General features: G+C 48.5%; 1 protein-coding gene across 1 annotated transcript in view; it reads right to left on the bottom strand.

Moving 5' to 3' along the window:
• Sdr9c7 (short chain dehydrogenase/reductase family 9C member 7) overlaps window positions 1–12321 on the bottom strand; it is a 20924-nt gene that overhangs the window by 5966 nt on the left and 2637 nt on the right. The window contains exons 2-4 of the mRNA XM_021173831.2: window positions 4331–5099; window positions 1607–1865; window positions 413–576 (exon numbers count right to left, since the gene is read on the bottom strand). Coding sequence (XP_021029490.1) covers window positions 413–576; window positions 1607–1865; window positions 4331–4631 — 724 coding nt within the window. The 5' untranslated portion in view covers window positions 4632–5099. The remainder of the gene's footprint in view (window positions 1–412; window positions 577–1606; window positions 1866–4330; window positions 5100–12321) is intronic.

The following is a 12321-nucleotide window of genomic DNA, read 5'->3' as shown; positions in this document are numbered from 1 at the left end:
CCCTGGCTGTCCTGGAACTCACTCTGTAGACCAGGCTGGCCTCGAACTCAGAAATCCGCCTGCCTCTGCCTCCCAAGTGCTGGGATTAAAGGTGTGCGTCACCACGCCTAGCTACATAGGTTTTAAGACAGCCTGCAAGCAGGCAGTCTGGCTCCGGCACACTTGCTCTTTGTCACTTTGCTAATTCTCTTCTCAGTGCAAGATCTACCTGTACCTGATGTTTGGAGGACAAGTACCAGGAGCAGGCAGCGTCCCCCACACAGCCTACCTTCCCCTACACTGTGGCTCTGCAACGTGGGCTCTAATCTCAAACTCTGACTTTGCTCCTAACTGTACGCATGATCTCTGGGGCTGTACCTCATCATCCAGCCAGTGACCCCAACCCCCAAGCACTTCCTCGGAGAGGACTCACAGGTTTGGAAATACTCCTCTCCGTAGCTATCCCGGGTCTCCTGAGGCAGCCGATCCCACAGCTTCTTCATGCGTGATTCCAGAGCTTCTTGGCCCAGAATGGATGTCTTGTAGTTCCCTGGCTCGATGATGCTGACCTTCACCCCGAAGAAATGAAGCTCGCGCCTGTGAGATTAAGAGTTGCGATTGGTTTGGCTTCATAATGACAAACATCAGAGACATGTTTGGAAAGACCCACCTTTCTGGGAACCTGGAAATATTTATCCTACCATAAAAGCTAATTTCAACATTGCCTTCATGCACACAAACCTTCCTTAGGGCTTCAGTCCTTTCCCCAACTGATCTAGTAGTCTGTGGCATTTGGCATTAGGCAAAAACAAGAGGAAGCCAGTGAAGAATCTAGGCCAAGGCCTTTCCTCCTTCACAGTTCTTCCCACTCAGCCCTACATCACCCACGTGACAAAAGGAACAGGAGGTCTGTCAAAGCTTCTGAGGGCTTCCAGATGCACCTCTGCTCCAGGCCTCCCTCTGTTTGGAAAGTCAGTCAGTCAGTCAGTCAGTCAGTCAATCTGTCTCTCTCTCTCTCCTTCCCTCCTTCTCTTTCTTCCTTTCTCCCTCCTCCCCTCTCTCTCCCTCCTTTTTCTCTCCCTCTCTCCTTCCTTCCCTCTCTCTCTCCTTCTTTCTCTCTCTTTCCTTCTCTTTCTCCCTCCTCCCCTCTCTCCCTCCTTCTCTCTCTCCTTCCCTCCCCACTCAGGTCCCTCTCTTTTCCCTCCTTCCCTCTCTCTCCTTCCCCTCTCCCCCTCTTTCCTCCCTCCCTCTCACTCTCTCCCTCTTTCTCCCTCCTTCCCTCCCTCCCTCTCTCTCCTTCCCCCTCCCCCTCTCTCTTTCCCTACCCCTTTCTCTCCCTCCCTTCCTCTATCCCTCCCTCCCTACCCACTCCTTTCTCTCCCTTACAGGCCTATCAGGGTTTTCCTCACTCTGGGTCCACCCAAGGGAAGACCCCCCCTGGTGTTTTCTATCCTCACCCCACACAGTTTTCTCCTTACTTCTTCTCTTGGTCCTTAGAGAAGGTACCAGCTGCTGTTGGAGCTTCTTCCCCCAGAACTACCCTGCCCGTATGCTGTTATTCTCCGGATTCCATTGCTGTGGTAAAGCCCCAAGATCCCCACCTGACTTGGTACCAGGACCCAGTCACCTGATGCTATCAGAGAAGGCTTCAACACCAAACTTGGAGACACAGTAACCACCACCGAATACAGCCACACGGCCACCAGAGCTGGACATGTTGACCACCCTGCCCCGGGCTTTCTTGATCATCGGCAGCATGTTCAGAGTGACATCAATCAGCCCCACCAGGTTTATGTTGATCACTTTCACAAAGTCTTTTATGGTCAGCCATTCGTTGGGACCACTGGGCAGGCCCACGCCAGCGTTGTTCACCAGGGCCCAGAGGCCTAGGGGAAGAGAGAGAGGTAGACAGAATCACACGGGAGTCAGCAAAATCCCTGAGAAAGCTCCAGGGGCCACTACCCAACAGCTCAGCCCAAGGAAGCCTGGGCAGGTGAACAGCACACAAGGACAGTGAGCAGATATGCTCAAGTGTGCTGTGGCTTGGGACAGCCATGGGAGCTATGGCAAACTGAAGGTCTAAGTGCTCCCCGTTCCTGATTCTTATGATCTGCCAACTACACCTATGCCCTGTACCCAGGCTGTGCACACGGAAGGCATGGGATACAGAGTAAGAGAGATGGCTCAGTGGTTAAGAGCGCCGACTGCTCTTCCAAAGGTTCAGAGTTCAAATCCCAGCAACCACATGGTGGCTCACAACCATCCGTAACGAAATCTGATGCCCTCTTCTGGAGTGTCTGAAGACAGCTACAGTGTACTTACATATAATAAATAAATGAATCTTTAAAAGAAAAATAAAAATAAATCTTTAAAAAAAAAAGAGACACAGCACTTTTATACAAATGGGTGAATGCTTGAATTCCCCCACCATGCATTCTTTTCTCTATTCTTCTAAGTAGAAAAACTTTCCAGTTCACCATTACCAAATCAGTCCATCTGTGCATTCATCTAGCAAACTTCATTCATTCATTCATTCATTCACTCATGTGTCTGCCCTGGGCTAGTTACTAAGCAAAGGAGACACTGAATGAATAAGTTGGGCTCTTACACTTCCAAGAGCTCAGTCACCAGAAAGAAAAGTGTGGTAAGAATATCTATAGATACATGCAAAAGAGTATTTAGGCAGATGGAAGGCAGCTAATCAACTGACCTTACACTGGGATACATTATCCTAGGTTCACTGGGTAAACCCACAAAACCACAGGCTACCTAAGTGGACAAAGAATGCAGGAGACGAAGAACCAGAGAAATGAAAAGCCTTTAAGAGGACATGTCCCAGGCTTACTGGAAGAGGGAGTGAGCCATGAGCTAAGGATGATAGTGTGTTTCTCTGGCACCACCCTCAGAGACAGGAGCCATATGTGGTCCTCTCTAGAGTGTAGACCACTAATGCATCAGGACCTGAGGCTCCGGGAGCCTCATTTTCTCCTCTGTTGGAATGTAGGTAGCCTCTGAAGGTGGGAAACCTGGACGTGAGCTCTGCCCTAGAGTCCCCCAGATGAGCAAAGCTCTGCTGGAACCTTGAGTCTAGAGAATCATTTTTGGATTTATTCCTTCAGGAATTATGAGGTAATAAATATGTGTTGTCTAATCTATTCATTTGCATGAATTTGTTGCAGCAGCAACAGGAGACCGCCCAATGAGTAATGAACACAAGAGGCCGGATGGAGGAGGCTGTATTCAGGAAACAGGCTGGGACAGCAGTGTGGTGGAAGAGGCTCACCCCTGCCAAGTTATTCATTAGCTAATTCATCCAGAAAATATCTGCTAAGTACCTTCTTAGGTGTTAGGTTTCCCCCTCGGTACTCAGGACTTGCCTGGGGTGAGTAGAAGAGACACAAAGTCCACTCTCAGGAATCTTAACCCAGCAGAGAAGACATGATAAAGAAAGAGAGGGCCAGCAGGACAGCTCAGCAGAAAGTCCTGTAGCACAAGCCTGAAGACCTGCGTTCCATCCCCAGGGCTCACATGGTGGGAATTGAGAAATGACTTCCAAAAGTTATCCTCTGGCTCGCTCACACGCACATTTTTCATACTGTCTTTTCTTTTACTGTGACTCCAGATCCACAGAGCCAGTGCTTTCTTCTGACCTCCTCATGCATGGTACACACATGCACACACACACACACACACACCAATCATAACAATAACTTTTTTTTTTAAAGTAAAATGTTAAAGAGAAAATCAGCAAAGAGCTAGAGTTGTTGGCGTGACCTGGGCAGAGGTCTGGCTTTGACTTTTTAGGAGCCATTACTTCTCCCAGTTTCTGTACTCATAAGTAAGCAATCTAGTGTCTACACCCTGCATGCAAGTCCCTAGGCATTCTTGGTATAGTCCCCAGCACAGGCTCCTTTCCCGGTGGGAACAAGCTCCTGCCAAAGGCAACAACATCTATGGGATATGTGTGTATGTGACGTACAGAAGAGACCTGCCTGTCACACCCATAGATTTCCACCTTTTGCACCTATATGATTATCCCTAGCCTGAGCTGGCCAAGAAATATGGAGCCAATAGTGGGACTCCTGAAGTCTCTAAAACACTTTAGAGGTTTGGGTATTCAGAACTTTCAAGTTGCTGCCTTAGATGGAGGAAATTTCCTCAGGGTATTTCTTCTTCACGACAGCTGGCCAAACCAGATTCTACTGGACCAGAGCCTTCCAGCCTGTTCCTATTTCATCTTCCCAACCCCATTTGGACATCAGGGTCGCAGAGAGAGAGAGAGAGAGAGAGAGAGAGAGAGAGAGAGAGAGAGAGAGAGAGAGAGAATATTGAAGAATACAGTTCACCCCACCTTGCTCGCCCACTTGGTCCCTCACCCACTGGGCTGCTTCCTTGACGTTCTCCGACTTGGTGACATCTAGGAGGAAGGTCTGTAGCTGGTAGGAGGTGTCCTGAAGGAGTTTCTGAGCCCCCTCCTCAGTGAGGCAGGCAGCAAGCACTTTCATGCCCCTATCAACCAGTTGTTTGGCCAACAGGTTCCCAAAGCCGGAGTCACAGCCAGTGATGAAGACATACTTCTCAGAGAGGTTTTTAACCAGATTGCAATTTTTGAACCAGCGGTACATAAAAGCAAAGTCTGTGAGGGCCGCCATGGGAGCTGATGTCTGAGGACGGACCCAGGAGATGGTAGGATAGGCTGATCCTCAGAGCCCAGCAGGCAGCCCGCAGGAACCCACAGGAAAGGAGAGCTTCTGAGACTTGCAACAGATACGGGCATCTGGGTGAGCCACTCTGTAATTTTATAGGTGGCTGCATTGCCACAGCAATTAGCTCAGATGCAGAAATTCAGGTCCAACCTGCAGTGTGTCACTCTGACAAAGCCACTGCCCTGGTCTCTCCATCTCTCCTCTAGACCTTTCAGGAGAGGGATCCGAAAATGGGGAGATTCATAGTCATGGGAACTCAAGTGCATTCTGGGAAGGGGCACGGGAGGCAAAGAAGGGCTTAGATCTGATCTGTGCTCTCTTTAAGAAAACCCTATCCCAGTTTTACCTCCCGCCTAGGGATCAAAAACCCTCTGCCGTGCATTCAAGCATGTCAACAAATTTAATTTTTATTACCTGAAAAAAAAAAAGAAAAGATGGAATCATTAATACAAAGTGAGCAAAAGCTGAATTTCGAGTACTGAGTTCCAGTAGGAATGAATACCAGCTCATCAGCCCTTAGAGGGCTTTAATTAATGTATTTACTTTAGTTTAGTTGTTGAGACAGTCTCCCTAACAGCCCTGGCTGGCTTGGCCTGAACTTGCCAAGGTGACTTAAAATGGGTGACAGTCCTCTGCCTCTACCAGGCACTGGGATTTCAGGCAGGTGCCACCATGACCGACTTCTCTGGAGATGGTGAGTTTCCATCATGACAAATGATAAGAAAACAGGGTTTTTCCAGGCTGGGTGTGACTCCACAGTGCTGACTCCAGAGTCTCTCTAGGGGAGGCTGGAGGTATGAGTTTCAACTTCTAAAAAGTAGAGAGACTCAAACAGCTGGGTGTGGTTCTACACATTTGTTTCAGCAGTTGCGAGGTAGAAAAGGGAGGATCCGGAGTTCAAAGGTCGTCCTCGGCTACATATCTAGCCAGAGGTCAATCTGGGCTACAAGAGATCCTGCCTCAAACAAACAAAACACCCAAAACCAATCGGAACCTTGGTGGTTGTTGGGCAGGTGATATTAAAGTTAGCAGCAAGAAATCTCCATATTGGAAATTAACCTAGTATTCCATCCATCCTATGGGCTGGTGACCTGGCCATTGTAGGAGCCCAGTACTGAGGGCTCATCAGCTAGCTCCCTGAGGAAAGGGATCTTGGGGAAGGTTCCTTTCCTTGTATCCCCAGCACCAGGCATATTTTAGGTGGTTTGATGAGCTGGAGAGACTGAAGGCAAGAAAGGCGACAGAGCAAGGGAGGGACTAACACAGCATGTGACGCTGTGGCTAGCTGGATATGCAAGAGGAGAGGTGAGCAGAAGTCAAAATGATTAGAAGGTATGGGGTCAAGGATAGATGGAACAGCAGACAATGGCAAGAGAAGCCAGGAACTAAGACACAGCATTGAGGGGAGTTAGGGAATGGATAGCTCTGATCTGAGGTTCTCTGAGACTGACAGGCAGCCAGACCAGATGACGTTGGACAATGAACTCATTGAAAGTGTGGGAAGAGCTTGGGCAGAGTCCTGGGTCCAAGGGAGATGATTTGTAGGGAGAGTGAGGCCAAGGCTTGGAAAGTATCAGGGGCAGCAATTACAGAGAATGATTACAGAGAGTGAGTAGAGACCTCGCAGAAAGTCAGGGCAGATGCTGCTGAAGCAAACGAAAGAAGGAAATCAGTTGGTGTGAGTCTTGAGGGGGCCACACCCAGCATTGTGTAAATTGCAGGGATCCGGTAATGCTGGGAGCTTTCTTGGGTCGACATCCAGGGCCATCAGGATGAGAAAGGTCACTAGCTAACCTTGACTTGTTTAGAGGTTCTGATACAGAAATCGGGTGCAAAAGTTCTCTAAAGAGGGGGAGCAACAGGTGCATCTTTGTGCCCTACTATTTACCAGTGAAGGCAGGTATCACATCGGAGAAGTGACTATGGCCACATGGTACCTGAGAGACCTAAACACCCATGTTTTGTGGACACAAGCAAAACCAGAAGGATGGATGGCGGTAATGATGAAGATGACAATGGGGGCTCTGGATAGAACTCTGGACAGAGATCTCTTTCTCTTCCCACTGTGTGCAGCTCAGTCACAAATGCCAGAGATCCCTTGGCCCCTAGGCTGACCCAGTCCCTGGCATCCTGGAAGGTCCCCACACTGCTCCCTTTTTGTAGAAGCCAGTCTCCATTACAGCCAACATTAATGTACTCCAAAGGGAGAGTTCTGTTCTGTGGTGTGCACGAGCAAAGGGAAGCATTATAGAGAGTTCAGAAGAAGAATCAAAATCCGGTCTACACATAACGCAGGACCTGGGTCATGAGAAAGCCCGGGGAGCCAGGGAAGTACGGCCCCTGGGGCTGAAAACCACAGTGATGCCATTTGGCGGAACGGTTGAATATTGCTGCAGAGATTTGGCATTTTCCTGCCAGGGCACCAATACAACCTCTCTATATGTCACACACATCCAACAGATCAGCAGGCCTTGCTCGGGGCACTTGCTCATGCCTTGGCTCTCTTCCTCTTCCAGAAAAGGCACTTCAGGGTTCAGCTGGGCCCCAAACTGTTCCCATCTGCCCAGCCTCCCACCTCCCAGACTCATAATGGCTTGTGGGTAAGAAAAGGAAGCTAGGGGCTGGCGAGATGGCTCAACGGGTAAGAGCACTGACTGCTCTTCCAAAGGTCCTGAGTTCAAATCCCAGCAACCACATGGTGACTTACAGCCATCTGTAATGAGATCTGATGCCCTCTTCTGGTGTGTCTGAAGACAGCTACAGTGTACTTATGTACACTGTAATAACAAATAAATCTTTGGACCGGAGCAAGCCGGGTTGACCAGAGCGAGCAGAGGTCCTAAAAATTCAGTTCCCAACAACCACATCTAGGCTCACAACTGTCTGTAAAGCTACAGCATACTCACATACATAAAATAAATAAATCTTAAGAAAAAGAAAAGGAAGCTAGAAGTTGTTTCTATTTGGTTATTATTATTATTATTATTAGTTTTTCTATTGTGATTTTTTTTTTACCCCTAAGCTTCTCAGATCTTTGAAGAATCTTGCCAGTAAAGATTGTTCCCTTTACTCAGAGACAAGACACAGACAGGAATGTGGGTAGTACCTCTGACTGCCCGCTGCCCCGATCCCCACACCCATTCCTTCACCCTTTAGAGACGGCAGCCATGCTCTACGGCTGGTTGATGTCCAGGGTCATCTCCAGTATGTCTGAAGTCCTGTTCCTCCGCTGCTCAACTCCTTTCTCTATCAGATTAGATGTTCAGCCAGCACCCTCATGTAGTCTGGCCAGCAGATTCCAGAGCTGGGTCCCAGCCCATGATGAAGGCTTGCTTGTTTAGGTATGGCTCACCAATACCTGCCTTTCCCTGTGTGAATCCCACAGGCCCACTATGGCCACCAGCTGCAGTCAGAGGGTTTCAAAGAGAATAGACACCAAACTCTGAATCAAAATGCACCTGACTGCTGCTCAGACTTAAAAGACTGTGGGCAGCAAGGGCTGTGGTCGGCAGGGCAGCCTGTAGGCTTTGGCATGGCGTCCTCAGTTTCCTCCCCGACTCCTGGCCTTCTGGAACATAGTTCTGTCCCACTTTGGTTCTTTGAATTATTTTCCTATTCTGATAGACAAATGTTCTTGACTATTTCCTGTCCTGCCACGAAGGAAACACCTTCTTGATTTCCCATACCTCCTCAACCCACCTGAGAATCCATACATACATATTTCATGACACGTTCTCCACCCTAACCAAGTTACAGGCTCCAATGAACATCTCAGAGGCTAGCGGGCAGCTTTGAAACGGGGACTTTCTGAACAAAGGTGGTTGTTATTAATAACCAGGACATGGCATAAAAACACATTTACAGCAACCCGTGCCTAGTGGGTCACACCTGTAAAGTGAGCTACTTCAGAGGTGGACCCAGAAGAACCACAAAGTCAAAGCCTGCAGGACAGTAGGACCCTGTCTCAGAATGAAGTTTTTTTTTTCTTTCTCTTCTAGAAATCTGGTGACACAGCCCATCAGTGAAATCCTGGGTTCAGCTTCCAGCTCTCTCCTCCCACCCTACCCCAAAACTCACATTTAAGAGAAAAAAACATCCTCTCAGAATCTAGATTTTTCTCATTAGGGTTAGAATCCTTCTCAGGAACCCGTCAGTTCCCCTAGAACTGCAGGAGAGACAAAGGAGAAGGCAGCAAGGCTTTGGTGACCTAGAGGCAGAATCACTTCATAGAAATAGGAAGCGGGGTCTCCAGACAGGAAGTCTGACTTGATGAACAAGGAAAGGAGAAAGGAAGGGAAGAATAGAGACTTTCACCGTCTCAAGATGCCCCTTTCCTTTCTGTGTAGATTCAGATTGTCATAACTTCAGCCATCTTGAGTTGTAATCACTATAAAAAAGCTTGACTGACCTAGTTGGATTTTTTTTTTTTAACATAGATTCCTAGAAAACAAAATTATTAAATGGAGTTTAGGGAACTATTCCCTGCCATGATGTGACAGGCTTGGCACCTTGAACTTGACTAGTGGAGGTGAGGGAGTGGAGAAGAGACAGACACACAGACACATGCACAGAAAAGCTGGCATCCAGTGGCTTGTGTGAGCACTGAGTGTCCTCAGCTCCCTCCCCTGCAACCTCAGCTCCTTTATCATAAACAACAAGGGGGAGGGGCCAGCTAGTCCTGTCTGAAGGCAGCTGTCTCAGGCTGGAAACCTCTAGAAGGGGGAAGCTGCAGTTGCCAGTGTTTACACACTGGTCAATCATCTACAAACACCTGAACTTGGACCAGTAGAAGAAGGCTTTGTCAGTTCTGAGCCTGACCCAGATAGAGAAAAGCTTTGCCAGTTCGTGGTGCCTGGTCAACAGGACACATTCAGGAATATGTGTTCAGGACACAACAGGACACCCAGGAATACACTCATGCAGGGCTTCCTCTTCCCTACATTGCTTCTGTGTCTCCAGCGCTGGCATCACGAGGGCATGTCATCATGCCTTGCTGTCATTTTTTATTTGAACACTATCTACAAATTTGAATATTACAGATGATAATGGAATACCATGCAACACTTCAAGCAATTCATTGCAAAACTTACTGTAGCCTCCCTCAGCCTTGAAGCAGGCTGATCCAGACTTTGATCTTGCTGCCACTAAGAAGGAGATTGCCTAGGGTAGAGCCTTCTGACCTTGATGGCTCGATTTGCTCTTCTCCAAGACTCTGCCTCCTGCAGAAAGGTCCTTGAGATGTTCAGGAGGCACACCCTGTAGATTACCTATGGGCTGGCTCCAGGCACCAAGAATGGGCTGGCAGGGGATGGGCCTACCCTCTTTATAAGCACGGACTCTCAGTAAACTTCAGAGGCTTTGAACAGAAAGGTTTGTCTTGGTCTCATTCTTTTCTTGCCTCTGATCTCTTTTAGCCCCAGCCTTTCAGGGGAATCCAGTTCACGTGGCCGCAGGCAGCTACAACTTACAATGGGTGTTAGTTCCAGCATCAGAGTCATAAAGGACCAGGATGACCAAGAAAAGATGCAAAGGAGCTGAGTCTCCCAATGCTCCTTTGTAGTTCATTTGAAGAACATTCTCCAAACAGAGCAAAATCATAACAGCTTACTCCTGTAACCTAGGAATTCTGGAAAGCTGATGTAGGTGGAACACTATGAACTCAAGGCAAACCTAGATTACTAAAAATGAGGTCCTGAGTTACAACAGAGAGAGATAGAGGTTGTGGGGAAGAGAGAAAAACACATTTACACACACACACTCTCACACACATTCACACACTCTCTCATACACACTTATACACATTCACACACTAAAAGCAAATACACTCTGATAAACACACACAACTCATACGTGCACACAAACACTCATACACACACTCATACCTTCACACACACACACACACACACACACACACATACATCACACTTCGGTAACCCAATGGTATCTCTGCACATAACAGCCTGTGAGGAGGCTGGTCAGGAGGTTGAACCCATCTCAGTCCTCTCTGGAAGGCCACGCTGGCTCCCCAGGGAAAGGGCAGCACCCAGGACGATCTATAGCCCTAAGCATAAGTAGAGGCTGAAGAGCATCATGATGAGACAGAACCATGTGTAATTAGTAGGAAGTGCCCTGTGAAGTGATCCAAGACTGCATCCACATCCCTGGAGGAGCCTCCTTTTCTCCTCACCCAGGATTCTGCATTGGGAGAAGCCACAGTGTACTCAGAGGGACACAGAAGGACTCTGGCTGCCACAAGAGGCTGTCTCATCCATCCATGCATGAGGAATGCACTGTATACACCCCAATCCCATGCCTCCAACCCTAGATTCTCAGCCATTAGAACACAACAGTCTTTCATTTCTGATTCCCAACTAAGACTGAGTAGGGGCAGCACGTGGTCAAGTTGAGAAACAGGCATGACAGTGGGCCTGTTTCCACCTTTGCAGCACCGACTCTAGGCTCCACCTCTCCCCCTTTTGCATGAAGAAGAAAGGGTGGATTGGGTGAGGTACACTGACTTTTGGGAGAAAGTGCTTCCCCTTGGCTGAGGTGGATTCCTGATCCCAGGAGATGGCTCAGTTCCCATCTACCTCAGCAGATCAGAGCAGCCCAGAGAGCAGAAGAGTTGTAGCATTGGACACTCACAGGGTCAGGCTGGAATGGGATCAGCTCACCCTAGCAAGGACAGACAAGAGGAACAGCTGGACACTATCATTTGGCTTGTGTGAGAATCTCAGGAGGGATGGATGGACTGAGGGAACCTCCATGAATCAGGGAGTTGTCTCTGAGGCTTTCTCTTCAGCCCTGTGTCTCCCGCAACAGAGTCACATCTACTTTTCTATTCTCTCTGACTTTATCCAGAAATTCTATGGATTCCTTAATCCTACAGAGTTCTTGAAGGCCCAACACCAACAAGAGTACAGATTGTGGTCAGAAAAAGTAAGAGAGACACAGTATGTATGAGGAGTGGCTTTTGACGAAGTGGACGAATCGTTGAAGGGACGTAGGTTCACTGCAGAAAAATATATCCGCAATCTCCCTTTGTTTAGAAAGTCCCAGTGTTCACTTTGTAGGGTGCTGGCCACTCAAGGATTTTGAGGACCTCTTGGCTGCTAAGATAGTTCAGAGTCCCTTAGTCCCTATTGCCCTGATAGACAGATATTCTGGAGCAGAGGTAAGGCGTGAAGCTGGTTCAGCTGCAGGGTGTAGAGGACACAGGGGTTGCTTTTCTACTGCTGTTACCAAACTTCATGAACAAGATAACTTATTTTAAGAAGCATTTAATTGGGCATGGGTTCTGCTGGGTTAGGGTCTACGATGCTGAGCACAAGCATTGAGGCAGGCAGCTGCTGCAGCATGAGAGCTGAAGTCTGAAGGAAGCAAGAAACAGAGCTGGCTTGAGTAGAGGGAGTCCTTAGTAATCTCAAAGCCCACCTCCTCCAACAAGGCCACACCTCCCAATCCTTCCCAAAGGCGCCTTATACCCAGGACAGAGCTTTAAACTTCTGAGGGCCAATTCTCATTCAAAGCACCGCAGAGCAGGAGGAGCAGGAGGAGCAGGAGGAGCAGGAGGAGCAGGAGGAGCAGGAGGAGGAGGAGAAGCGGGAGGAGCGGGAGGAGCAGGAGGAGCAGGAGG

This window comes from Mus caroli, chromosome 10 (assembly GCF_900094665.2).
Source record: "Mus caroli chromosome 10, CAROLI_EIJ_v1.1, whole genome shotgun sequence".
NCBI lineage: Eukaryota > Metazoa > Chordata > Mammalia > Rodentia > Muridae > Mus > Mus caroli.
The sequence above is the reverse complement of the archived record's forward strand: the minus strand, read 5'-3'. Positions and strand labels throughout refer to the sequence as shown.